This window comes from Haliotis rubra, unplaced genomic scaffold (assembly GCF_003918875.1).
Source record: "Haliotis rubra isolate DU_JTF1 unplaced genomic scaffold, ASM391887v1 Scf20, whole genome shotgun sequence".
Lineage (NCBI taxonomy): Eukaryota > Metazoa > Mollusca > Gastropoda > Lepetellida > Haliotidae > Haliotis > Haliotis rubra.
Window position 1 is genome coordinate 96,705 of NW_025766003.1, and position 27,462 is coordinate 124,166.

Below are 27,462 nucleotides of genomic sequence, written 5' to 3' on the forward strand. Positions count from 1 at the left end.
AAACAAATGGAACTCTTCTATCGAAAGAGATATGAATGTCTCTCAGTCACGTGACCAAGCACCGGCACGTTTTACCATGGAACAGGTGGAAATACGTCGCTTAAAACTGGAGCTGGAGGCCAAAGACAAGGAAATTGAGAGACTGAGAGCAGCAATGGAAGACAAGGTACCTTGTTATCTCGTTGTTACCTTTAAGATATGTGCATAATCAGACGGAAAGACAAATGTCTCTGCCAGGGAGCCGAGAAAGGTAGATAACTCTACAGTGTAAATGTTTCGTCAATAGGGAACTTTTCGTAGAACGTAGAACGTTTGTCAATATTCTGTATCAGCGAGACATCTGTACTAATGCATGAATTTGATATCATATATGCCATTCTTATATAATAGAATGTAATAAAATATAGACTATTTCGAAGGCTCAGTCATATATTGCCAATTATCGGAACCTTCTCTGTGATGGGAGCAAAATATCGTAATAAATTCACGATTTCTTCACAACTATATACACAGAAAGTTGTAAGCACACGTATCTGATGCAAGTTTTAAAAAGCAGGTCCCATTAAGGCTTTGTTGGGCTACGATTATGCAAGTTTTTATAGTGCGATATATATCAGTTGTGACAGTACGGAAAACTGTATGGGACGGACCGGACCGTATGTCGATCTGCATCAAAATCGATTATCAAGATGACATCGTGAATTTATTACGATATTTATTTTTTCTATTTAAAGTGGCAAAGACTGCTTTAAATCTTAAATCATGTACATTACTCCAGTGTTTGTAGCTAGTCTTGCGTGAACATATTAAATATTCAATAAGAAAAACGGCTGTTGGTGAACTCGTACAATCGTAGATCAGACTGGTTCGTAGACGTGGAAATCCGGTGGATTCGTAGGCAGATTAAGCGGTGGAATCGTAGACGTTAGTAAAATGGGAAACTTCAACATCATTGATGATGAAAATCGATATTATGTAAACAATATATTAGGTAAGTATGATCGGTGATGAAAAACATGCTTCGCGAGCGGCCAGGTCTGACGAATTCTTCCTCCTTCATTACCAGCTTATATTAAATTGAGTTTTGTGAAATAAATATATATTAGGTAAGTATGATCAGTGATGAAAAAAAACATCAATTATCAACATTCAACTACACAGACCAGAAGAGAAGTAGCAGTAGAGAAGAAGGATAAGGTCACCGACAAAAATAATTAACAAACACTTCAATATACACAGTATTTCACAATCAAAACAACTCACCACTTCCTAATTAACATTCACAACAACTCAGTGCAACCTGTTTTCGATGAGTAGACTAATTTATTTTAATCCACCGATAACCTAAATGACAGTGAAAACTGTTTAACAATTTCATTATTTTTCTTGTTGAAAATTATAATGAGTAGACTAATTTTGTTTGATCCACAGACAAAGATTACCTGTACAAACACTTATAGTATATACAAATATATTCATACAAATAAACAAATCTAGACAAGATAATGGAAAATATTCTGCTCACTCTTCAATCACACTTTTCTTGTCCTTAGCTGTCCTTAGTTTCAGATCACTGAAAACAAAGCATAACAACTTCAAGTATACACACAATCCAAGTAATTATCAAAATTAATATGTTTACAAAATACTATTATTCAATTATTTATACACATCTACTTAAATCACCGCTCTACATACCAGTATGGGCTACTTAATTTACAGCGCCTATGAACTGGTTCAGCCCACGTAAACACTGTCTCCCTAAACAAATTATACCCCAAAACACTTGAATGTTTGAAACAATATGAACAATACTCGCTTTAATTCATTCCTTTTTACCCCAGCACCCTGTTTTTGACGACTATGCAATTATCTCCTTTGCATTTGAACGCTATCTCCCTGTACAGTGAATGAGTGAAACAGCCAATTCCAGTCACATGATGACATGCTAAGTTTGGCATGAGCTTGCATTTGTTTAAATATACTTTGTTAAACAGATCAACAAACATCTTATCAGAATTTTAATATGAAGTATATCAAATTTGACAAGTTGTAAAAAACTATATTAAAAACCCCCAGAAATGTATATATACCTTTGTTTTCTATTACCAGAGACCATATAATAGATTATGACAAATGTTCTAACATGTTTAGACAGTGGAAAACAAGCCTGGTAGACTAGCCTGATCTCACCTTTAAGTACAAATTTTCCAACACACTTTATGAATTTAGCCAACTCAGCTGTACAGTAAATCAGTGTAACTATTTCACATTACAAAGAAGTAAGTTTCATACACAGATTACAGTAAAATAGATGAAACAATACAACATGGTGTAAGCACAATATTTTTTGTTTCCTTGAATTCAGGCTGATTTTGAAACAGTGACTGAAGTAAGTGGTCCATCAACGGAAACAAGCAAAAGAGTCGCTGAGCTGACAAAAGAAGGTATTGGTCGTTACAGCAGGCAGCTCATTCTTCCTGAGATAGGTGTTCCAGGTGAGATAAAGTTTACAACTTTCTATGCTTTTAGTCCTCCATTGTTACCATGGTTACATCACACTGCAATAAAAATTGTATCAGTTTTCCTGCAAATTCTTGTTTCTTTCACAACAGCTTAATTTATATCCAAATATTAGCATAATGAAATATGGTTGTTTTCACTTGATATATAGTTTTTATTCAAAATACAAACACTAATAGTTACCTTCATGAAAGTCAGTTGTGAATCTATTTCCTAGCATTTGCCTTTGAGAGATTTGTGAGTATTAAGTCTTTTTTTCAGGTCAGTTAAAATTACAGAAGTCCTCTGTACTGATTGTTGGCGCTGGTGGTTTGGGATGTCCAGCTGCAATCTACCTGGCAGCAGCAGGGATAGGTATGTTTCTCACCTGGGGTGGGTTCTGATTGACAGGGCTGTCTATCCCTGACAAGTGAATTATTAATGTATATTTCAGATAAGGTAGTGTGATGTATGAATGTATATTTCAGGTGAATGTATATGTGGTAAAGTGAGTGTATGAATGTATATGAATGTCAGGTAAAGTAGTGTGATGTATGAATGTATATTTCAGGTAAAGTAGTGTGATGTATGAATGTATATTTCAGGTAAGAAGGTAGGTTGATGTATGAATGTATATTTCAGGTAAGGTAGTGTGATGTATGAATGTATATTTCAGGTAAGGTAGTGTGATGTATGAATGTATATTTCAGGTAAGGTAAGTAGTGTGATGTATGAATGTATATTTCAGGTAAAGTAGTGTGATGTATGAATGTATATTTCAGGTAAGTAGTGTGATGTATATGAATGTGTATATTTCATGTATATTTCAGGTATATGTGTAAGGTAGTGATGTATGAATGTGATGTATGAATGTATATCATGTGGTGTGTCGTTGGTGTGATGTATGAATGTGTATCATGTGATGTGTCGTTGGTGTGATGTATGAATGTGTATCATGTGATGTGTCGTTGGTGTGATGTATGAATGTGTATCATGTGATGTGTCGTTAGTGTGATGTATGAATGTGTATCATGTGATGTGTCGTTGGTGTGATGTATGAATGTATGTATCATGTGATGTGTCGTTGGTGTGATGTATGAATGTGTATCATGTGATGTGTCGTTGGTGTGATGTATGAATGTGTATCATGTGATGTGTCGTTGGTGTGATGTATGAATGTGTATCATGTGATGTGTCGTTGGTGTGATGTATGAATGTGTATCATGTGATGTGTCGTTGGTGTGATGTATGAATGTGTATCATGTGATGTGTCGTTTGTGTGATGTATGAATGTATGTGATGTGATGTGTCGTTGTTGGTGTGATGTATGAATGTGTATCATGTGATGTGTCGTTGGTGTGATGTATGTGTATCATGTGATGTGTGATGTGTCGTTGGTGTGATGTATGAATGTGTATCATCATGTGATGTGTCGTTGGTGTGATGTATGAATGTGTATCATGTGATGTGTCGTTGGTGTGATGTATGAATGTGTATCATGTGATGTGTCGTTGGTGTGATGTATGAATGTATATCATGTGATGTGTCGTTGGTGTGATGTATGAATGTGTATCATGTGATGTGTCGTTGGTGTGATATATGAATGTGTATCATGTGATGTGTCGTTGGTGTGATGTATGAATGTATCATGTGATGTGTCGTTGGTGTGATGTATGAATGTGTATCATGTGATGTGTCGTTGGTGTGATGTATGAATGTGTATCATGTGATGTGTCGTTGGTGTGATGTATGAATGTATATCATGTGATGTGTCGTTGGTGTGATATATGAATGTGTATCATGTGATGTGTCGTTGGTGTGATATATGAATGTGTATCATGTGATGTGTCGTTGGTGTGATGTATGAATGTATCATGTGATGTGTCGTTGGTGATGATGATGTATGTATCATGTGATATGTCGTTGGTGTGATGTATGAATGTATCGTGTGATGTGTGTTGTGATGATGAATGTGTATCATGTGTATCGTGTGATGTGTCGGTGATGTGTATATGATATATATGTGTATCATGTGATGTGTCGTTGTGTGATATGAATGTATATCATGTGATGTGTCGTTGTGTGATATATGAATGTATCATGTGATGTGTCGTTGTGTGATGTATGAATGTATCATGTGATGTGTCGTTGTGTGATGATGTATGTATATTTGTGATGTGTCGTTGGTGTGATGTATGAATGTATATTATGATGTATGAATGTTAAGTAGTGTGATGTATGAATGTATATTTGTGATGTATATGAATGTAGTGTGATGTATGAATGTATATGAATGTATTATCATGTGATGTGTCGGTTGGTGTGTGATGTATGAATGTATGGTAATGTATAATATGATGTGTCGTTGTGTGTGATGTATGAATGTGTATATATAGTTTTTATTTAATATTTTTCTATATTCCTTTGATTCCAGCCGAGTGTGTATTTTCATTGCAATTAGTGGACCTTGTTTAGGCACCTTTCCTCTTGCGATGCTGTTTTCAGACTTTTTATTGAGACATGTCCATGCATTGCACTCAAAACAGGGATATCAATCATAGTTATACTCAAGGAACTGAAAGTTAATTGGGCTATGTTTACTTGTCAACATATGCCATGCATATATGCAGCTTATTTAGAGCTTGGTAAGCTAGTTTGACATGTAATTGTATTGTGTGTTGAAGCTAGTGTGATGTACCTGTATATTTGCGATGCATGGCTATGTATTATTTTATGTATTTCAGGTAAGCTGGGTGTTATAGACTACGATGAGGTGGAGCTGAGTAACTTGCATCGTCAGGTGCTACACACAGAGGACAGAGTCGGTGTTGCCAAGTCGGCATCAGCCACACATGCATGCAAGAGGGGAGTATTATCCTTGTGTTCTACACACAGCAACACAGAGATGCTTGTCCAGTAATGTAGATACACTCTTCTGTGATCCAAGATGTCATTTGAAAGTAAAATCTATTAGTGTGGAATATTTATTTGATCAACTTTCGATAGTACATTCCTATATTCATACCAAATTTGAACACAATCTTCAGGGCATTTTGGATAACCATCAGTCAGTGTCATAGAAAATGAATCTGAAACTCTGTGAACTAAGAGAAATTGTAATGTGAGAAATGTAAACATGATACTGAATACTGCCTCATGATGATCAGCCCTGAGTGAGTGTGAGTGAGTTTAGTTTTACGCCGCACTCAGCAATATTCCAGCTATATGGCGGCGGTCTGTGAACAATCGAGTCTGGACCAGACAATCCAGTGATCAACATCATGAGGATCGATCTGCGCAATTTGGAACCGATGACATGTGTCAACCAAGCCAACGAGCCTGACCACCCGATCCCGTTAAGTCGCCTCTTACGACAAGCCTGGGTTACTGAAGGTTCATTCTAACCCGGACCTTCAGGGGTATCAGCCCTGAGAGGTTGTTGATGTTACTGGTAGCACTTCCAGTATACATAACTGTAGTCTACATTTACAGCCTGCTGAACTAAAGATGACAGTAGTGTTGGTACTCAGGGTATGTAGCATGTAAACTTGCAACTTGTGCTGTTTCTTTAACAGTCTGTACTGCACAGATGCCACTTAGAACATCCAGCTTATTGCTGTCTCACAGTGCGATATTTGTGTGTTGCTGTCGTAAGTCTGTGTTCAGTGAGCAGCTGTTGGGTGAAACAGGCCTAATCCTCCTAAACTGGATTCCATCGGAGAGATAGGGTGGCTGAGATCAACCCAGATAGCATTCAGACGTTGGCCCAATGTTGGCAATGGTTTTGCCAACGTTGGGCCAATGTTGGTACCTGCTATCTGGGAAGCAATATCACTTTGGAGATACTGTTTCTATGCTATTGTATCACAATGCTTTGCATCGGTTGCCAATTGAGCAGATTGATGCTCATGCTGTAGATCACTGGATTGTCTGGTCCAGACTCGATTATTTACAGACTGCCGCCATATAGCTGGAATATTGCTGAGTGCGGCGTAAAACTAAACTCACTCACTCACAATGCTTTGCAGACCTTTCTGACATCTTTAGTTAACAAAGCCTCGGTGTTTTGAACTTTAATGGAGTGAGTGAGTTGGGTTTTACACTGCTTTTAGTAATATAACAGCGGAAGACACCAGAAATGGGCTTCACACATTATACCCATGTGGGGAATCGAACCCGGGTCTTTGCCGTGACGAGTGACTACACTTTAACCACTAGGCTATCCTACCACCCCTTTTGAACAAAAGAGAAGTTGGTGTGATTCTCGATCATTTGTGTCTCTCAACTCATTACTGATGATGATGGTCCTTGGCCATTCAGTACTTCACATGTTCTTGTGAATTACACGTCCACTGTAAAAAGTAAGCTGACAGACTGCAAATACATGTATTTCTGAAAACCTTATCTCCATTACTGTTGAATGCAAATATTTCTGAAAACCTTATCTCCATTACTGTTAAATGCAGCCATCTCACTCTGACAATATGTCTTCTAAGAATTCAGCCTCCTTGTGTCAATGTCACAGCATTACCGGTACCAATTAATCAGAATATGTCTGGTTGCTATGTTACAGGCTGAACTCTTCAGTACAGTATGTTCCGTATCGACTTCAGCTGGACAGCTCAAATGCCCTGGACATCATCTCACAGTATCCTTCTTGACCTCTGTGTCTGTGACCACGATGGGTGGTTCATGTTTGTGACTGAAAGACTACAGCTTCACAGCACAGTTACCTATATTCCAGCTGTATTACTGCAGATTTGCTCTAATAATGCAGTTCTGGGCAATCTAAACAAGATCCTAATCTGCACAGTTTCTTCAGCTGCAGACATTTTTAACTGTTAGTTTTGCTTAGACTTATGACTGGCATAGCTCTAGAATCTTTGTGATCCAAAAACTGTTAGCAACAAATAGTATCTGTCTCTATTGTAACCAATAATTTGTCCAGCTTTTGTGTTTTCAAACTGTGTTTTGACATTTGAGTGGCTCTGAAACCGCTTCGTCGATTACATCCAGTGAGATAATGTCTAGTTTAAATGGCAAGATTTATTTACGTCAGGGGATCTGCTACAAAATTATGTCACCATTTGAATGATGTGCAGAGGATCTAAGTAACAACAACATATGTGTTGCATGTAAGCACAAATGGCAAACATGTTTAATTTGCCAGTCTGTGTTGGCTAACTCTTGTTATCCATATGTAACCTTTACATGTCATCAACTAATTCTAGACCTCACTCACTCACCCCAATGTGATAGATGTTTACATACAAGTGTTTCGTTGTGCCCCTAAACTTGTAAGGTATGATGTTGTGTTGGATGCCAGTGACAATGTGGCGACCCGCTACCTGCTGAGCGATGCCTGCGTGATGGCAGGGAAGTCCCTGGTGTCGGGTAGCGCCCTGAGGTTCGAGGGGCAGGTGAGTACGGGACAGTCGGCCATGTCACAGTTGTCAATGGGCGTATGGCTACAGATTATGAAGACCTATATAAACTGTTGTCATTTCATAGGTTGTTTATTATTGAACACCTGTCTTGTCATTTTATGGGTTGTCTGTGCTTTTGAAGACCTGTCTGTTGTTTATGGATTATCCATGCTTTTGGAGTCCTGTCTGTTGTCGTTTATGAGTTTTCCACGCTTTTGAAGACCTGTTTTCATTTTATAGGTTGCCCATGCTTTTGAAGGTTATTGATTCTTTTGATGACTTCTCATTTTCTAACAATTTTCTGACTTTAGCCTGCATCAATATCAGGGTCAAACTTTTATTGTATTGCATTGTGACGTATTTCATTTATTTGTTCGTATATTTCATGAGATAATGATATGAATATCTCTGATATTGGATGTCAGTTTGACATATGCATGAAGTTGATTCACACAGAGATATAAAATGTACATAATATTGGCCAGTTCTCTGATATTGTTAATTGTCATTGATATTTATTGTCGTATATTATTAATCATCCATCATAAGTGACACTTCATAGGGACATGTGTGCCATATTGAACAATACTGGTTGTGTTATGATGTAAGGATTTCTGGCACATGGGACAACACTCATGATTCACTTGACCAGGTAGGATAAAGGCCCTGCTTGACTAATGTTTGACTCACTGGATACACTATATTTATGTTTTCTGCAACCTTACTGGTATGACAGTGATTCAGATGTTCAAATGCCTGACACCAAGTCTTTTCTGTTTTTAATTTCAAAAACATGCACTGTTAATATGAACAGTCTAATTCTGAAAAAATTTGATCAGCTGCATAATAACTAATTAAAAATATTTTACATATTTCTGTACAAATCTGATAGTATTGTTTTGTATGGAGGTGTGGGATGTTTGTATGGTATGAAAGAAAGCTCTATCTCACATGTCAGCCAGTAACTGGAAGTTTGAAGCTCATGTTGTGTTCTTCCAGCTGACGGTGTACAACCACCAAAAGGGACCGTGCTACAGATGCCTCTTTCCTAAACCTCCCCCTCCCGAAACAGTCACCAACTGCTCCGAGGGTGGTGTGCTGGGAGTAGGTCAGTATAGCACCATAGCACCATAAGACTATTACAAACAACAACCAACAAGAGTAGGTCAGTATAGCACCATATACAACAACCTGCCCCTCCTCCTGAAACAGTCACCAACTGCTCCGAGGGTGGTGTGCTGGGAGTAGGTCAGTATAGCACCATATACAACAACCACAAGACTATTACAAACCTCCCCCTCCCGAAACAGTCACTAACTGCTCCGAGGGTGGTGTGCTGGGAGTAGGTCAGTATAGCACCATATACAACAACCACAAGACTATTACAAACCTCCCCCTCCCGAAACCGCCACCAACAACTGCTCCACGTCTGCTTATTGTGTATTTATGTTCACTTTGTGACTGACATCCACCATGGCCTAGTGGATAAAGCATCTACCCAGAGAGAGTGAAATGACAGTGGTTTGATCCCTGGCCGAGTCAAACCAAGACCAGTAAGACATGATACCTGTTTTCCTAAGGCTCAGCATTTGGGGATGAAATAGGGACTTTTAAAGTCAAATTCAATACGGGGATCAAAGTTCTTAGTGGAATAGTACTTAAAAACAACATTTGTCAAGACCACTACAGTTTGATGCATGTTCACATGTGCCCGCATGTCTATTGGTTCTATCCGTCACCTCCTTACTAGAAACACCACTGCCACTGATGAGATCCCTAGTATTGTTTAGCGGTTAGACTACTGCAATAGTCTCTTGATTGGTATTACCAGTGACCAACTTCACAGACTGCAGAAACTGCAGAACACGCCATGCCAGGATTATCACACGCACAAAACTATCAGGTCATATCCAGCCTGCATTGAAGTCTCTCCACTGGTCGAGAATTAGGAAAGAATAGAGTTTAAGATTTTAACTCTAACTTACCAAGTACTAAATGGAACTGCTCCACTCTATCTCCAAGCCCTTGTCTCACCCGTGAATCTCAGATCTGCCGATCAATTACTTCTTGTTGTGCCTCCATATAAACTCAAAACTTTTCGGACATAGATCCTTCAAACATTCAGCTGCTTGCCTGTGGAACTCTCTCCTACAGACATCAAATCTGCTCCAACTCGCTCAAGTTTCAAATCTCATCTAAAGACATTTCTTTTTCTTAAGCTACTGACTGTCTTGTGTTTTGCGCTTAGAGCATGGCCAAGTGTTGTGGAGTCAAAGCATTACAAATGATCTATATTATTATTATTATTATTATTAAAAAACCCAAACATTTCCCCTCACCTCACTGTATGACTTTGTTATCGTGTGGTCCAGTTTTACAAAATGGTGGATCTAACTCTGTGTTAGTGTAACAACATGTTCTTGTTACAGTCCCGGGGATCATTGGGTGTCTGCAAGCCCTGGAAGCAGTGAAGATCATGGCGCAGATAGGCAGTATCCTTGTGATGGTTAGCAGTGATGTATTGGTGTGTCATTATGGTTACCAGTGATGTATTGGTGTGTCATAGGTCAACTTCGGGATGAGCTATTCAAGGAAACTGGGCAGAAGCTGAAACTATAGTCTGTTTGCAGTGAAAACGTACCGATGAATGTCACTTTAAACCAAAAAGTAAAACAAATAAAGTGAAATTAAGACTACGAATCCTCATTATTTTACCTTGCCAATTGAACATTTAAATCTCAGAATTTTATTCGACTTAGGATAAAAGTTGTTTAACAAACGATCATAGTTTCGCATGGCTATTATTGGTTTGTATTACAAGGGGGTTTGCACATCAAATGAAACACCGAAAACGACAAGGGCTGTTATAAGTTAACGCTCTTCACGTACCGCACGTGCATTTGTTTCACTGTTCCAACTACTGCGCTTACCCCATTGTAATACAAACCATTAATAGCAATTTGAATCTATGATTGTTTGTTAAACAACTTTTATCCTAATTTGCATAAAATTCTGAGATTTAAATGTTCAATTGGCAAGGTAAAATTATGAGAATTCGCAATCTTAATTTCACTTTATTTGATTTACTTATTTGTTTAAAGTGAAATTCATCGGTACGTTTTCACTGCAAACAGACTATAGATGTAGGTTTGATTGACCCCGAAGTAACCTGAACACACCAACTATCAATGATGTACCGTTTGGGGAATCCAGTTGACCCCAATAAAAGAATGTATGCTGGTCAAAAGAGGTGACCAAATGGATCGAGTGGTCAGACGGAGTGCTTTGATGGCATGTTGTGACAATGTCTTACAATGAACTGTCTCATCTGTCTGTATTTTGTTGTATCACCTATAAAGACAGAATCTTTTGTGATTTTTAAATGACAGCCATCTTAGCATCACAAATTTGGGACAGATCAGAGCAAACAAGTCATGTCATGGAACTCAAAAACATATATAAATGTATTGCATCTCCTTCAGAGAAATAATTACAGCAGTAACATCATGTGAGTGAGTGAGTTTAGTTCTATGCCGCACTCAGCAATATTCCATTTATATGGCGGCGGTCTGTAAGTAATCGAGTCTGGACCAGGAAATCCTGTGATCAACAGCATGAGCATCGATCTACGCAATTGGGATACGATGACATGTGTCAACCAAGTCAGTGAGCCTGACCACCCGATCCCGTTAGTTGACTCCTACAACAAACATGGGTTACTGAAGATCATTTCTAACCCGGATCAGTATCATAATGTAATGACAGAAGTGATGCACCGTTCCTTAGCCCCCTACAGCCAGTTTCAGCCAGCGCCTGCTGCTGTTTGATGCCCTGGACGGGATGTTCCGCACCATCAAACTACGTCCCCGACAGCCGCAGTGTCCAGTGTGTGGAGACAACCCCTCCATCACCCAGCTCATCGACTATGAACAGTTCTGTGGGGCCAGAGCTTCTGACAAGGTGATGAGGGCAGTGTTTATGATGATGGACCAGAAGGTCTTAAGTAGTGCAGCCTCACGACTCACAAACTCATAAGTCTCACCGTGACATTTTTCCTGCTGGTGTTGTGTGGGAAGCATTATCTTTAATTCCAGCACTTCAAACAAAGTACTTTGACCCTAATGAGGAAATGTTAGGTTAACACACCATTATGTAAATGTGAAAAAATCAAACTACATTAAATCAACTCAGCCACTCATTACATCTGGTACAACTTTCATCTGTAGCATAAACTTCTTCAGGCTGTCCGTCCAAACTTGGCTCTGACATCATTATATGTCAGTTTTAGTGTTATTCTAATATATGGGAAAATATTTCCGACTACACCAGTCTGCAGAATTTTACTTGAATCTGGTTTTGGACTAGTGGCTAAAGGCACAGACGCATGAGAGTAGATAGTTCAAAGATCTCCAATATCGGTTGTAAACTTTCTATCTAGAAGAACTTAAGATATGTTACCATCTAAACAGTTTTCAGTTATGAATTGTGAAATTGTTTCAGGAACATGCCCTAACAGTATTACATGACACAGAGAGAATCTCCCCAAAAGTAAGTATAATCTGTTGGAATGTTAAAGATTCATTTTAAAAAGTTTCAATTAATATTGCATACAAGTTTATCAAATTCAGTGTGAACTGATTGGTATTTTAAAATTAGAATCATAACTAAATAAGCAGTCCATTCCACAAGTTTGCAAACATAAATACTAACAATAAAAGGAAGGGTTGTATACTCCCCAGGGAGTTGAGATTGATAATACGATGTGCCCTTAAGATTGACATCCAATGATCGAGGGAAAAATACCAGCACCTTGAGCATGCACTAGTTGCCTGGATATGTGCGCTATATAAATATCCTATAATAAGAATAATAATAAGGTATAAATTATTTATTTGTGAATGAATATTAGAAGTTTGTATAAAACGTATAAACGTATTGATGTATGTTAACCAAACATACAGAGAAAGGCTGTACACTGTGTCCAAGGCACCAGTTGGCCAGGATCCTATATTCAGCAATAAATGTTTCACCTTGATTAGAAATATAATTTCAGTAGACTATTAGGGTCATGTTTTATTATTATAAGTTTTATTGAAATTCCTATCATTGTTCTTGATTCATTGTGTTGAAACAAAAGGCAATTTCATCACATAAATGTACATATATTTATACACAATAATAAAGGAGACAATAGTTATCAATATCATCATAGATAATTAAACAGAAATGGGAGATTAAAAATTCACTGATATTGAATATACAATATGTTGTTATCCATTTAATTGGATATGTTTCAGGATGGTTGTTTATCACTTCTTGTGGTTGATGTGCCAGTGCTTGGGTTCAGATATTACAATGCTTTGTTACACATATTACAAATACAATAATGGCATATAGGTTGCTATGGTAACATGTATTGTGATATTGTACTAAGGCTGCACACTGTTCCAGAGTTTTGGTTTTGGATTGAATTTGCAGTGAAAACAATCTGATATTGATTATAGGAACTAGTAATTACATTTCATGTGTAATTAGAAAAAATGTTATTATTTTGTGCTTGTCTGAATTTCTGACAGTGATATTTTAGTGGGGGCTAAAACACCTGTTATTGACAATGAGGATAACATATCCTGGGACCCGTGAAGGTCCGGGTTAGAATATCGATCTTCAGTAACCCATGCTTGTCATAAGAGGCGATTAACGGGATCGGGTGGTCAGGCTCGCTGACTTGGTTGACATATGTCATCGGTTCCCAGTTGCGCAGATTGATTCTCATGCTGTTGATCACTGGATTGTCTGGTCCAGACTCGATTTTTTACAGACCGCCGCCATATAACCGGAATATTGCTGAGTGCGGCGTAAAACCCAACTCACTCACTCACTCACATATCCTGGGGAATTTTTGTGACACATGGCATGAGGTTCAAGGTCAATGTCTTGTGAGAAAAATAGCTAATATAGTTACTGCTGGCTTTTGTATGAATGCTTGTATTTAAGTATTAATGCTATTGTTAATTACTCCTGTACTCAAAGTCTCACTGTTTAGGTTTCTGCTAAACATGGTTCATCCATTGTCAGTTTCAGAGGCACACTTCTTTATAAACATGAAACTTCTATTTACTAGTCCTGTAACACAGCAGTCCTTCAAATGACATTCAATGTCAAGGTGATCAGTCAGGTAAAACATGCACTCCACAAACAACCGCCACATGGCATACCTTGTGTTGGCATGTCATGATGTAGGGCTGGCTAAAACAATTTGATAATCAGAAATATCATCAACGGGAAGTATTATTGATGATTATTGATATAAAAATTGTGCTGAAAATTCTTTTCCGATATTTATCAATAATCAATCGATATTTAGTTGACAATTATTGATCTTTTCAATATATATCAATAGTCAGTCCTGTTATGGTCCAGTTTGAATAGCGGAAGGTCGCGGGTTTGATCCAACGACCGCGTCATACCAAAGGACGTTAAAATATGGTACTTGTTGGTTCCTGTCTGGCTCTCGGTATTAATGGGTACAACAAGGACTGGTCGGCTCGGAGTCAGTATAATGTGTCTGAGTGGGGTATTCATGCTTCACTGCGGCATGGTATCTCAGTGGGCTAGCACTATAATACCAGCTTAAGTCTGGGCTAGTAGAAGCAACCGCAAATACACATACACATACACACGCATGCACGTCGTCATATGGGCGAAATATTCTCCAGCACGACGTTACACCCAATTTCTCCTCACCTCACCAGTTTGAATAGGCTAGAATGTTTCACTGTAATGTAAAGCCCTTTCCAGCTAATGCTTGTCCTGTGCACCCTTCATTTGGGTTGTTGTTGTCGTTCTGCATGACAGGTTTACCAAGAGATGCTAGTGAAGCGGTCACCTCACGTATTGGTGGACGTACGGACAGAAGTGGAGATGGGCATCTGTCAACTACCACACCCATCAGTCAGTATCCTTATGATCTACAAGCACCAACCTCTATTATTCAACAATCACTGTCATATAATCTGTGGAGGACCTGATTAACAGTAATTATCTGCTACTCTTGGCTTCACATACAGATTGTAACTTTCTGAATTTCGTGATCTTATGAATAGATACAATGCCATATTTGACCTTACTTTTTTGCACCCTTGACATTGTTTTGTTATATACGCTAATCATGTTTTCTAAAAACAGCAAATTGGTGGACAGTCTAGTGAACTTTAGCAATTAATATGTGCCACATAAGATTATACATGTACGGAGGGAAAAAACAGGATAAGGAATACTTTGGTAGGTTGTCAGTTGATGTAAAGACTGAGCACACAATTTCCTAAAAATATCTCAGAAAAATAGTTGTCAACACTTACTGTTTGTTCAGTATATTTAAAAACATGGAGAAATAAGAGATTTTTGTACCCATGTTGCAGTACAAGATTATAAATTTGTAGAGAAACCTATCTCAGATATTCCAGTATCTTCAGTAAGCCAAAGTCTAGACATTCCTTAGCCAATCTAAGATATTCCAATATCTTCAGTAAACAAAGGTGATTGTATAGAGAGGTTGAAAGCCTCCATCAAGAAACAGTCGACAAGTGATAACAGCCCAGTGTCAGTTGTGCTAGTTTGTCGTCGAGGTAATGACTCTCAGAATGCAGTCAGGTCCCTTCAAGATTCCTTGTCAGACTGTAATGTAACACTGAAGGACATCCGTGGCGGCCTGCATGCCTGGGCCAGACAGGTGGACAAGGATTTCCCCGTTTACTGAAGGACAGCTGTGGAGGTCTGGGCCAGACAGGTGGACAAGGACCGTGTTATGTGACACCGAGAGGAACACTTGTGATGGGATACTTGTAGAAAAATTACACTTAAGGTGTTAACATGCATCTTTTCCATGGTTTGGTTGCGGGAACATTCCTTGGCACATAAAAATAATCCCCCCACGATTTTGATGCACATAATTTAACCAGGATATGATTATCACGTACATAGACAAGAGCCATCACAGATCAAGAGGAGGAAATAGTCTGAGACCATGAAGATCTCCCCATATAGGTTTGGTGCCAATTGTTGACTTGCACAAATATGTATTGGGTAGATATTGATAATAACAATTGAATTCTTGTATGTATATGTCATTTTATTTACACATCCATGTACATATAAGGAAGAGTTATTTCTCTGACTTTGGCGTTTTGTTGTCATTTTTATCTGCAATGGAAAAAAATTGTGAAAATTGTGGTCAGTCATTCATTGCGAAGAAGAATGCATTGATGTAAGATAGTGATGACACCCCTGCATATTACATCTTAATGAACTTCATCCTTTCAAATATAGAATACTCACGTAATTTCTCGGTGTGACTTCCTCTCAAAGAATTTGGGTCGCCTGTTCTTTGGTTTCCTGCAAAACAGAAAGAATTCACAGATAACCCAGCATCAAGACAAACAAGTGAACTTCACAGTTGCATGGCGTCAATTATCTAGGAAAGGCATTGTTGAATAATGCCATACTAGTGAGTGAGATCAGTTTTACGCCTCCAGAAATGGCCTTTACGCATTGCAGCGTGACAAGCGAACACTGTAACCACTAGGCTACCCCACCGTCCATAATGCCTTACTAAGTTACGCATAAATATAATGATCTTGGACCAGACAATCCCTGATTTGTATTGTGATGAAACTATCAACCGAGTAGGTGACCTGGGCAATCTGCTAGACAGTGTCATACGTACTTTAATCATATAGCTATGACATCCTTCGCAACAATTATGACAGTAGTATTACTAAAGCTACATTACATTGCATGGATAGGAAGACTCCCTGAACAAGCTAGTCCTCGTTTCACAAAGCTGTCTTTGACAGGACAGAGGTACAGATAAGCTGCGTATCTGCATAAATTAGGCAAATATTTATGTGATAACTAAGTTCTTATTGAGTCTATTGCGTACAAGTACGCCTGACTTTTTGTAAATACTCAATAAATTTGATCTTACATGCGTGCACACAAAAATGTCGAATCACAGCTTGCGTACCAGTGCATAGATAAAATAACTGAGGTATATTCAGAGGTTCTATTTCAACACATGACCTTGGCAACTTGTAGTCCAATATGAATAACATTTAAACTTTATTTATTTTGACAATTAATGGAAAGTGGCAAAATACCCAATTGAGTTTGAGTGAGGTGGGTACAATTTATTTGGTTACTCAAAGGAAAATTAGGATACCCAATTGAGATGAACACAAGCGAGTACATAACTCAATGACCCCAAAAGTTATCTGTAGCTCTGACAAGAGGATAGGAACTTGTAAACTTAAACAATGACAGAAGACTCTAGGTCGCAAATAACAACAGCCGTGCACTGCGTACAAGTGATCCAAGATTCCTGTAAGGAACCAGTAGGAAGTAAGGTCATGAGTGAGTGAGTGAGTGAGTGAGTTCAGTTATACGCCACATTTAGCAATATTCAAGCTATATGGCGGCGGTCTGTAAATATTCGAGTCTGGACCAGACAATCCAGTGATGAACAGCATGAGCATCAATCTGCTCAATTGGGAACCGATGACGTGTCAACCAAGCCAGCAAGCCTGACCACCCAATCCCGTTAGTCGCCTCTTACGACAAGCATGGGTTACTGAAGGTTCATTCTAACGGATCTTTACGGGTAGTAAGGTCATGAACAACATTACTCACTTAGCCTTCTCCCTTGTCTCAATGATGTTCCGCTTCTGTAGACTGTGAAACATGTCCTTGATGAGGAAGCCTTCAGGCTGGAAGGAAAGTATTGAGTACAACAAGATGAAAACATGCTCAGAAACAAGTGTGAGAACTTCTATATGACTTCTTACAACATTTAGATCTACAACCAGATTCAGATGGTACTGAAGAATGAATGCATATGCAATATTAACTATACATTAGGGATGGGTATTGCAGAGAATTTTCATATTGTGATATATTGCGATGTGAAAGCATATATTGCGAAATGTATTGCAATATATTGCAAGAAGTATTTTTAAACATAAAACTACTTATGATCGGGTTAATGCTTGATTTATAAAGCAAAACCACAACAAAATAACTATGCTTAATTTAGATTTAACAACAAACTTTAATCATGACAAAATAAAAATGTAAATAATATTTGACACAAATGAAACAAGGAAATATTCGAAAATTTCCGAGTGTTGCGAAGTTTTCCTAATGCAAGTCGAAATACCAGTTTTTGATAGGCGTATCACAATACGTATCGTTTTCATGTCTGAACCGGTAAATACCAGTAAACCAGTTATATTGCACAGCCCTACTATACATACAATTATAGACACTAGACAATAACCTATTTACCAGATCACAGTAATGTGCTTTTCAAATTTGCACAAAACTTCCACTGCTGCTGTGCCTCTACATTCTACCATGAACTTAAAAAATACTTTATTATCATTGGTCATTTATCATTTTATGATAACCACCAATTCAAACAGTTGATTTTTAATCCACTTCAAACTGAAATTGGTATTTATTGGAAAGAATGTGCACAGCTTGCTGTAAATTCAAATTAGTCTTATGACAGAAAATACATGGTATGTTTACCTCTTACATCTGCATTTTCAAAACAAAACATACCTTCAGTAACCTCAGTGATCCAGGCAGTTCTTCACTAAGCTGAATGTCAACGTCAGGATCTTCATATCTGGGTTAGGTCAAGGATTGTGACTAGATGTATGAATTAAACTGTGTACTGTGTGGCACATATATAAACACCGCCGTGAGTAGGTCATCTGTCCAGTACTTCAGTATCTTGCCATGTTAAAATGTTTTAGTTTCTTATTCATCAGTAACACTCATCGAAAATTATTTGTTGAATTTTATTTTTTTTCACCTACATTAAATTTTTTGCTTTTTATATTGTAAAGCAAAAAATATTTAATATAAAGACTGAAACAAAACACATTTCAGTGCAGTGATGTTAAGGATACTTGTATTTGCCAAGCTTCTTGGGTTTGTCCTTATTCTTCTCAAGCATTTCCTCTTTACGTTTGGCACGTTCTTCCATAGCCAATTCTTCCTTACGTATTTCTTTCTTTATGGACTTCAGCCTGAAATATACTCAACACAATGCATCCTAGTCCTCAATCTGCAACATACTTTACAGAATCTCTCAACCTGCAGGATTCTTGAGACAATGCATCCTGGCTGTCAACCTGCAACACAATGCATCACAGCCCTACACATGCAACACAGCAGAATGCATCAAACATCCTTCAAAGCATTATAGACAGCAGCCAGTAGGAACCAGGTAGGTGAAGCAATAACCAGTAACCCACATTCATTTGCTAGAATTTCACTTATCAATACATGTTTTAAGACAATCTTACCTACATGTTAGCAAAGAGTGAATGGTAGCATGCTCAGCAACAAGTCAAAACTACACTGCTGTATACTTGATAGCAGTCTAATCACAACAATGCCTTATACACCAGATAGCTATTTACAAGTGTTGATCCTACATCCACACCTAGCACCATGAACGTCAGGATTAGGCTGTCCAGTCAATATAGGAATTTCATCGAAGACAATACCTGTTGAATTCATTTTTCTTCTGCTTCACCACTTTAGCTCTGGCTAACCTCTTCGCCTGAAATCAAGAGAAGTACAGATATTCATTCCCAAGATGGATGAATGTGCAATACCACACCCTACCTAACTCCTTCCCCCAAATTCAAATTGTACCAGATTCAGTAACCGTTGCACCTTAAATGTGTAGAATTTAGATTTCTCAATTTAGTTCAAGATGTTTTTCGGTCTGGCAGAGCATACTGGTATGTTATGACACCACGACTTTGGGAAATGCCTGAGAGTAACTCGATAAGTAGTGTTCTTACAAGAAGCATAGGTTTCTGGAGACCCATGTGCTTACCCAGAATCCCCACAGGTATGCCGCATCAGCAATGTTGCAGCTATTTGTGAGGTGAGGTGAAATTGGGTTTTCATCGTGCTTGAGAATATTTCGCTCATATGACGACGTGTATGCGTGTGTATGTGCGGCTGCTTGTACTAGCCCAGACTAAAGCTGGTTTAATAGTGCTAGCCCACTGAGATACCATGCTGCAGTGAAGCATGAATACCCCACTCAGACACATCATACTGACTCCGAGCCGACCAGTCCTTATTGTACCCATTAATGCCGAGCGCCAGACAGGGACCAATAAGTACCATATTTTAACGTCTTTTGGTATGACGCAGTCGGGGATCGAACCCGCGACCTTCCACTCTCCGGGCGGAGGCTCTAACCACTACACCACGGAGGCGGTCTGCAGCTATTTGTGGTGAAGGTATGTATGTGAACTTTATTTAGCATTTGCAAACCTCAATTCTTCTCTCCCTCTCTTTCCGCCGCTGTTTTCTTGTCTTGAGGTCCTCCCTCCTGACAGGGGGGTTGATTGAGATCTTGTCAAGGTCCTCTGCAGGCAAAGCGACCTCATCCTCCCGGGTGGGGTCTGTGTGGAGCCCTGCAGACATCTCTTCCAGCCATGTTTGCTGAAACAGAAGGACCATCACCATACAGGTCATACAATACACCTTCATTAGCACCTTTCCTCAACAGATAAACATACTGCAGAGATGCCAACCCTATTTTGGGCCTATGTGTAATACTTGAGGTCAAAAAGTGTAATTTGGACTTAAAAAGTGTAGTCCTTGTCTGCCAATCGCTTCAAAATGGTACACGTTTTCACGAAAGGAAGATTCCAGACAGAAACTCATGTGACCAATCATTATGAAGCTCCATAAATTGAAAATTGTTGGTAACGTTACTCAAAATACTTTAATTCCTTGCGAGTTAATTGGAATGAGTGCGATGCTAAGAGTAAGCGATTCCTATCGGTGCAAGGCCATTTCTGCATCCCTACACCTGTGCGTTATAAAACACTTCCCTGTTAAATTTTATCCACTTTATTGATTTTTCGTAAAACAAGTTGAAAAGCGTTATTTTCGCAGATTAAGTGTAATGGCGTAATTTAATGGTCAAAATCGTAATAATTACGCCATAAGCGTAATGATTGGCATCTCTGCATACTGTACCCTTGCTACTACCAAAGTCCCCCCCTTGAATTGTGATTTGGGTTCGACAGAGTGTTTGTTCTTGCCATCAACAAAAGTTGATGCCGTGATTATCTTCTTTGTCAGTTTTGTTTCATGTTTAACTCAGCAATATTGTTATATTGTATGATGGCAGCCTACAAATAATGCAATCTGGACAGGAAAATCTAGTGGTTGACATCATGAGCACAAATTCATTGCCACTGATTTAGTCCCTCTTATCCTGATGTAGATGTAAATTCACCTGTTTTGAGAAAAGGTGGTTATAGTGATTTGAAACCTGACTAATCATTCAGAATCAAATATTTATCATGGTAGAGCTGTTGTATAACAAGTTTACTGCAGCACTCAGCAATATTCCAGCTACATGACTACAGTCTCTTAATAACCTCATCTGGGATAGAGTGAGTGAGTTTGGTTTTATGCCACTTTTAGCAATATTTCAGCAATATCACGACAGGTGACACCAGGAATGGGCTTCACACATTGTACCCATGTGGGGAATCGAACCCAGGACTTCACTAGGCTACACTCCACCCCCCTTGGCATTTTGAGCAACTATAACAGCCTATCAACCATGTCATCAAATCTGTCGACTAAATCCAGCAGCTGACACAAATTTAATTTCCCAATGGAGAATATAGGAAATTAGGATGCCAGCAGCATCACAACGTCAATCCATAACAGATAATAATCAACAAGCAAGGTCAAGGGATGGATATAATTTTTTGTGTTGTTTTGAATTAAACAATTACAAGGACTGCATGATATGTTCAGCAAGTACCTGTGTTGGTGCATCATCTTTGGATGGAAACTTGGCATCCAGGGCATTGAATAGCTTCTGTATGGCTTTCTCCTTCTTCACCTCCACCTCGTGGGCCTTCCACAGCAGATCCTGCACATAGCAAACATCATTGGCAGGGTCACAGAGACAGTAACCATGGTAACTCCACAAACAAAGTGGACAGATAGTAAATACACTCTTGCTGAGAAAACATGATTCAGCCAACCTTAAACACCCTTTTCAGTGCAGTGAGGCATTATGCTGGAATGCTATGACCCGGTTATCATGGGCTAATTAAAGCCTTGGGGTTAAACAACACTGTAAGGATATGATGTGTCTAGTGCTGAAGAATTTGAGGGTGACAAATTCTCATCATAGCCACATTGTTTATTTGCAGCAGCTCCAGAGGCCATATCAGCTCATTCCTCAGCATTTAAGCCATGCCTATCTAACCTAAATATGTGAGGGTGCTTGTGTTAATCTGACTTCAGCTTAATACTCGGACTCTACCAACTTGATTTGAATATTTCCAGTTTGTTTCGCTCACCTGTAACAATCACTGGAGAAGCCTTAGCCAGAGCTACAGATAACTGTTTGGGTCATTGAGTTATTTACTTGCTTGTGTTCATCTCAATTGGGTATCCTAATTTTCCGTTGAGTAACCAAATAAATTGTACTCACCTCACTGAAACTCAATAGGATATTTTGCCATTTTTCATTTATTGTAAAAATATATTAAAGTTTAAATCTTAGAGTTTGTTATTTATATTTGATCTGTAATATGAGAAACGATAAGAAAGACTGCAAGTTGGCAAGTTTATGTGCTGAAATAGAACCTCTCAGTATACCTCAGTTATTTTATCTATGTACCGATACGCAAGCTAAGATTTGACATTTTTGTGTTTAAGATCATATTTATTGAGTATTTACAAAAATTCAAGCATACTTGTACGCAATATACTTAATAGGAATTGAGGTTTCACATAAATATTTGCGTAATTTACGCAGATACGCAGCTTAATTGTACCTCTGCTTAGCTGATTAGAAAGTGTACCTGATGCTACCTTTTGCAGACCATGATAATCAGGTATCATTTCAGAGTAAAAACTTGGAATTTCAATAAAACATGATGGTCACTGATGGCTGTTAGAGGCCTGGTGATGCTCTTAAAGCCTAAACTGTGTGGGGTCCATGAGGATTATGCCATCATAACTTACTCATGCTGTACCACTAGTTAAAGACACCCTTAAACTGTAACATTACCACCTGCCAATAATGAGGTTTATGGTGCCTATGCCAAGAGCCACATCACCTTTCTACTTAAACTTTCACACTCCTTACCTGATGGTCGTCATAAGCTGGGTTGTAGGAGGCGCGCCAGGGTGGGGCATCTCTACTGCTGGCAGACTGGATGTCTTCTTGTGGTAGTAAGACGGCACCTGTAACACAAGCAGTAAGACATTATTGATACCATGGTATGACACAAGAGTCAGATGTGTGTGTTGTTTAATGCAACTCTCAGCAATATTACGAGTACTGAACCATTGCTTATCTGGGTCAGACAAACCAGTGATTGGAGTTATGAGCTCCCGTTTTGTCCAAGCATGACAATTTGCAATCAACAGAGTATATGGCCTTGTCCAATCTATTTAGCACTCTCACGTTCTGTCACATGCATGGTGTGTGTAACATACAAAACAACATGCCTTTCACAGACACTCCACCATTCACAAAACATAATTCACCATTATCATACGACAAACATGGGTTACTGAAGATCAATTCTAACCAGGATCTTCACTGCGAAAAACAATTATGTAAAAGCAACATTATATGTGTTCAATGTTCATGAAATATGAATACATTTCTTCCACACTATACTAACATTAACTCTCCTCTTCTTGGTGACCAGTAGGTAGTGGTCATCTCCATCCTCATCCTGGTCAGCTGGCTGGTCTGCAACACAAATTAAGAGTGAGTGAGTGATGTGGGTTTACTGCTGCTTCGCACAGTATTTCAGTCACATCAGGTATGTAAGCTTCATTGGAGAAAAAAACACTGACATGATGCTGACATACAAGAAAGATTATCAAGGTGAATCTGGAATGTGAAACCATGCCAAAACTACCCAAGGGAGGCAACTCTGCAATGACTCGAGTCAATTCACCATTAGTGTCCCCAGAAAGGAAGGACTAAGTGAAGCTATTTCAGTTGTGACACTGCGTTGTCAGCTGAAGAATGGCAGTGATGGCATGTCAAGGCAAATTTAGAATGAGATATAATCGAAAATCTGAAATTCAACATATTCAAACAAAGACTGATCAAGACAAGACTCCAGCCCTCACCATCCCACAAGTTTGCATTCACTTTCAAGTTCCACCTGCCAACTCTGGTTTTTTTAATCCTCTCTTCTCTGGCCTCCTTGCTCTGTTTCTGGGCCTGCAGTTCCTTGGCTGTCGGCTTCTTCTTGGCCAACCTCTCCCTCTCCTGCTTAGACAGCCTCGGAGTGGTCCGGATGTTGTGAGGTCTTCAACAAACATGGTGTACCAGGGTTAGAATTAAACCTAAAAGTAACCTTCAATTATCACTAGCCCACAAACAAAACAAGTAGGCCATTGGTAATGAAACTATCTTTCATTACTTTATTGTTGTATGTAACAACTGATTTAATATACTGTTAACTCCTTCAACACCAGTCAACCAGAGGCTTTTTACTGCCATGACACGGAACTCCCAGAGACTCTGAGGTCATAGATGAAGCCTGTGTTTATCAAGGAAAATATCAGCTTGTAAAACATTATTTCTACTACATGTCATACACCATTTGAAAGGTATAATCCTACTGTTTATAAATACGTTAGTTGTTTTTTATCATATTATTCAAATAATATAACGACAATTCAAATAAGTTAATTTTTCATGAAAATGCAAGCTTACACATTTATAATGTCCAGATAAACCCTGAACGATGAAACAAATGCGGTGATTTTTTCCATTTGTAACATGACGTTTCCTTTTATATTTTCCATTTATAATGAATCGGAAAATTATTATAAAACACAACAGTGGGAAATACCTCCATTTTTTAATAACATGTGAGGCATTTCTTTTGATGGCGGGTATCATTCGAAAGTTCTGAACATCAACAACATCACTGTACCTTTGCCAAGGGTATTTTCACGGTTGTAAGAAGCGATTTTATTGGATAAAGATTGGTTTCTAATGGCGCTTTTTTGCTACAGTCTGCTTTAAGGATTGTGATTGTCTACAGTCTTCTATTCTCCCTGATTAAACATCGTGTCCGAGCGTGAAGTTCGAGGCGAGGAAAGCCAAGATGTCACTTAACTTACACACAAAAAATATTGAAAATAGTAACATATAACGTACGTTTCGTAACTTTTATGAATACTGTTGTTGATTTTATTCTTTAGTTTATTCAATTGGTTTCATTGTTTCCTCGAAACATCATTACTTTGCTCTTTACCAACTTTGATGTGGACCCGCTGCCAAAGCATGTTATGAGAAGCATTGTGATATTGCTGGATCTCACTTAAAATGCTAAAAGGCCATATCCTGTTAAAACAAATTATTTGTGATGAATCATCTAGTCTGCTAGGCAACTCAGTGACTGAAAGAAGAGGCATACAATTTGACCAAGTTGACCAACAGATTCAGTTGCCTCTCTACTAATTAACAAATGCAAAAATGTCCAAGTGAATAATGTATGTGTTTCCCCCCAGTCTCGGTGTTACGCACTAATATGTAATACAGCTATATGACAGCAGCCTGTAAATAATTAACAGACAAAACTGGACTATGATGACACAGTATCAACTAAAACAAGTCACAAGCCTTGACAATAGGTTACCTGGGTCCAGCTATTACTCGGAATCACCTGGGGGCCTCAATATGAAAAGCTTCAACAAGTGACAATGAAGGCAACTCTAACAGAGCAAAATAGGGACATAATGTTTTTCTTAGCCTGTGATCAGCTCGGGTACATCAAACCATGCATCTTCCTCTCACAGTCCTCCTAACCCTAAAGATAGAAGGCTATGCACGGGCCAGGATGAGAGATAAGAGTTAACCTACACTAATACTAACACATCTTATGGCAGGGATTGGGAAAGGCAGGGGCCATTTTGCACATTAGAATAAAAAATGGCCCATTGAAATTTTGAAGTTTACAATTGATACAAGGGCAGTGGCCCATTCTAAATTCAGAAAATGGCTAATAATCCTGAAAATGGCCCATTGTCAAAGTTCTCTATCCCAATCCCTGTTATGGATTGAAGAGGCAACTGATATATGATAAGCAACAGCCTCAACTGATTAGCCCTGCAGTTAGCTTGTGCTACCTTAACTGCATTATTACCCCTTAAACATAAGTAACCAATTACTGCTCTGAAAGATTCTTTTCTCTAATGGATGATGGAACCGAGTTGGATACTCACATATGAGCTGGTTTAGTGTGTGGGTCAGGTTCAAGGTTAGAAAAACATCTAAGTGACCTATTTTTCCGTTGGCTTTTCCTCAGAGGAACTTGAACAGCACCTGCCATTTCGAATACAATACAAGCATGAACAAGCAACAGAAAAAATAACAGAATTGAGATAACATTTTAGCAAGCTCCTGCCTAATACTTCAGTTTCTTCATGTCATATATAGTTTTCAAGTGACAACATGTGCTAAACAAAAATGGTTATCATAATTTTAACATGATCAAATATGAAAAGTAAGAAAGTAAGATTGTTTATGGATAACAACTTCTTTTATATGCGACGTTTCGGTATGGATTCTTATACTGTTGTCAAGCAAGAGTGAAGTACTACAGCACAGAACAGACTTATATACATGAACAGGGATTAAGTAATAAAAACATGTAGGTATGAATCAAGGGGTCAAATATGATCATTTATATCAATAACATGTTCAATGATGTTTACTATTTTCAGAACAAATTCCGATAATTCTGTTTAACCAGCTGATAAAGTAATAATTTACAATTCGGCTTTAAAACAATTTTGCTACTTGACATACCTTTTTGATCTTCGTCATCAGCTTCCTTTTCAGGCTTTTCTTTCACAGTTTTGTCCACGAAGAACAGACTGTCATCTGTTTTGTCAGCTACAAGGCCACTAAAAAAGTGAAAAATATTATTGACATCGAATAGTCATGATCTATAACAAGGGGCCTATAACAGTCTTGAGTAAAATACTTCGAGAGTCATCCAAGCGTATCTGTTTCAGTGTATTCACGTGTTATTTGCTGAGTGTGGTTACTTTGAGCATGGAGTATTTACTAAATCGTAGAACACGTGTTGTGAAATCGTTACGACATGGCGAAGTTACAAACTGAATGTCAGATAAATCGTCAATGAAAACACATACCCAGTCCTTTCTTGTAACCTCTCATCTTCTAGAAAATCTTCCAACTCGGATATATCGACTTTCTTCCATCCCTTTTTCTTGCTTTTCGCTACAGCTTTCCTCTTGCGATTTGTCTTGATGGAGGCAGCCATCTTGTATTGCTTTCTAGGGGAGGCAATTCAGGAAGGACTCATGGAGCCAATGTGAAAAACCTGTCAACTGTTTTCAAGTGTTCGGCTCTCCGAATAAATTTGCAAATAATTTGTTCTAAAGAACGTTATTTTCA

General features: G+C 38.5%; 2 protein-coding genes across 2 annotated transcripts; one reads left to right on the forward strand and one right to left on the reverse strand.

The window, feature by feature from the left end:
* The first annotated feature begins 40 nt into the window (after nt 1-40).
* On the forward strand, nt 41-16,104 carry LOC124275548 (sulfur carrier protein adenylyltransferase-like). Its single transcript, XM_046711120.1, has 12 exons — nt 41-166; nt 2,369-2,498; nt 2,785-2,877; nt 5,247-5,367; nt 7,076-7,150; nt 7,805-7,922; nt 8,928-9,036; nt 10,358-10,420; nt 11,725-11,888; nt 12,429-12,476; nt 14,787-14,886; nt 15,440-16,104. Exons 1-12 carry the CDS (start codon nt 77-79, stop codon nt 15,685-15,687), a joined length of 1,359 nt encoding a protein of 452 aa, XP_046567076.1. The 5' UTR covers nt 41-76; the 3' UTR covers nt 15,688-16,104.
* LOC124275549 (ribosome biogenesis protein NOP53-like) lies at nt 16,039-27,336 on the reverse strand. Its single transcript, XM_046711121.1, is given in 15 exon segments — nt 16,039-16,130; nt 16,266-16,322; nt 17,616-17,692; nt 18,549-18,615; nt 18,902-19,021; nt 19,505-19,560; nt 20,292-20,462; nt 21,808-21,918; nt 23,149-23,181; nt 23,184-23,246; nt 23,693-23,763; nt 24,153-24,334; nt 26,262-26,361; nt 26,848-26,945; nt 27,198-27,336. Coding segments are annotated over 15 exon segments (1,341 nt in total). The 5' UTR covers nt 27,329-27,336; the 3' UTR covers nt 16,039-16,126.
* Nucleotides 27,337-27,462: the final 126 nt, after the last annotated feature.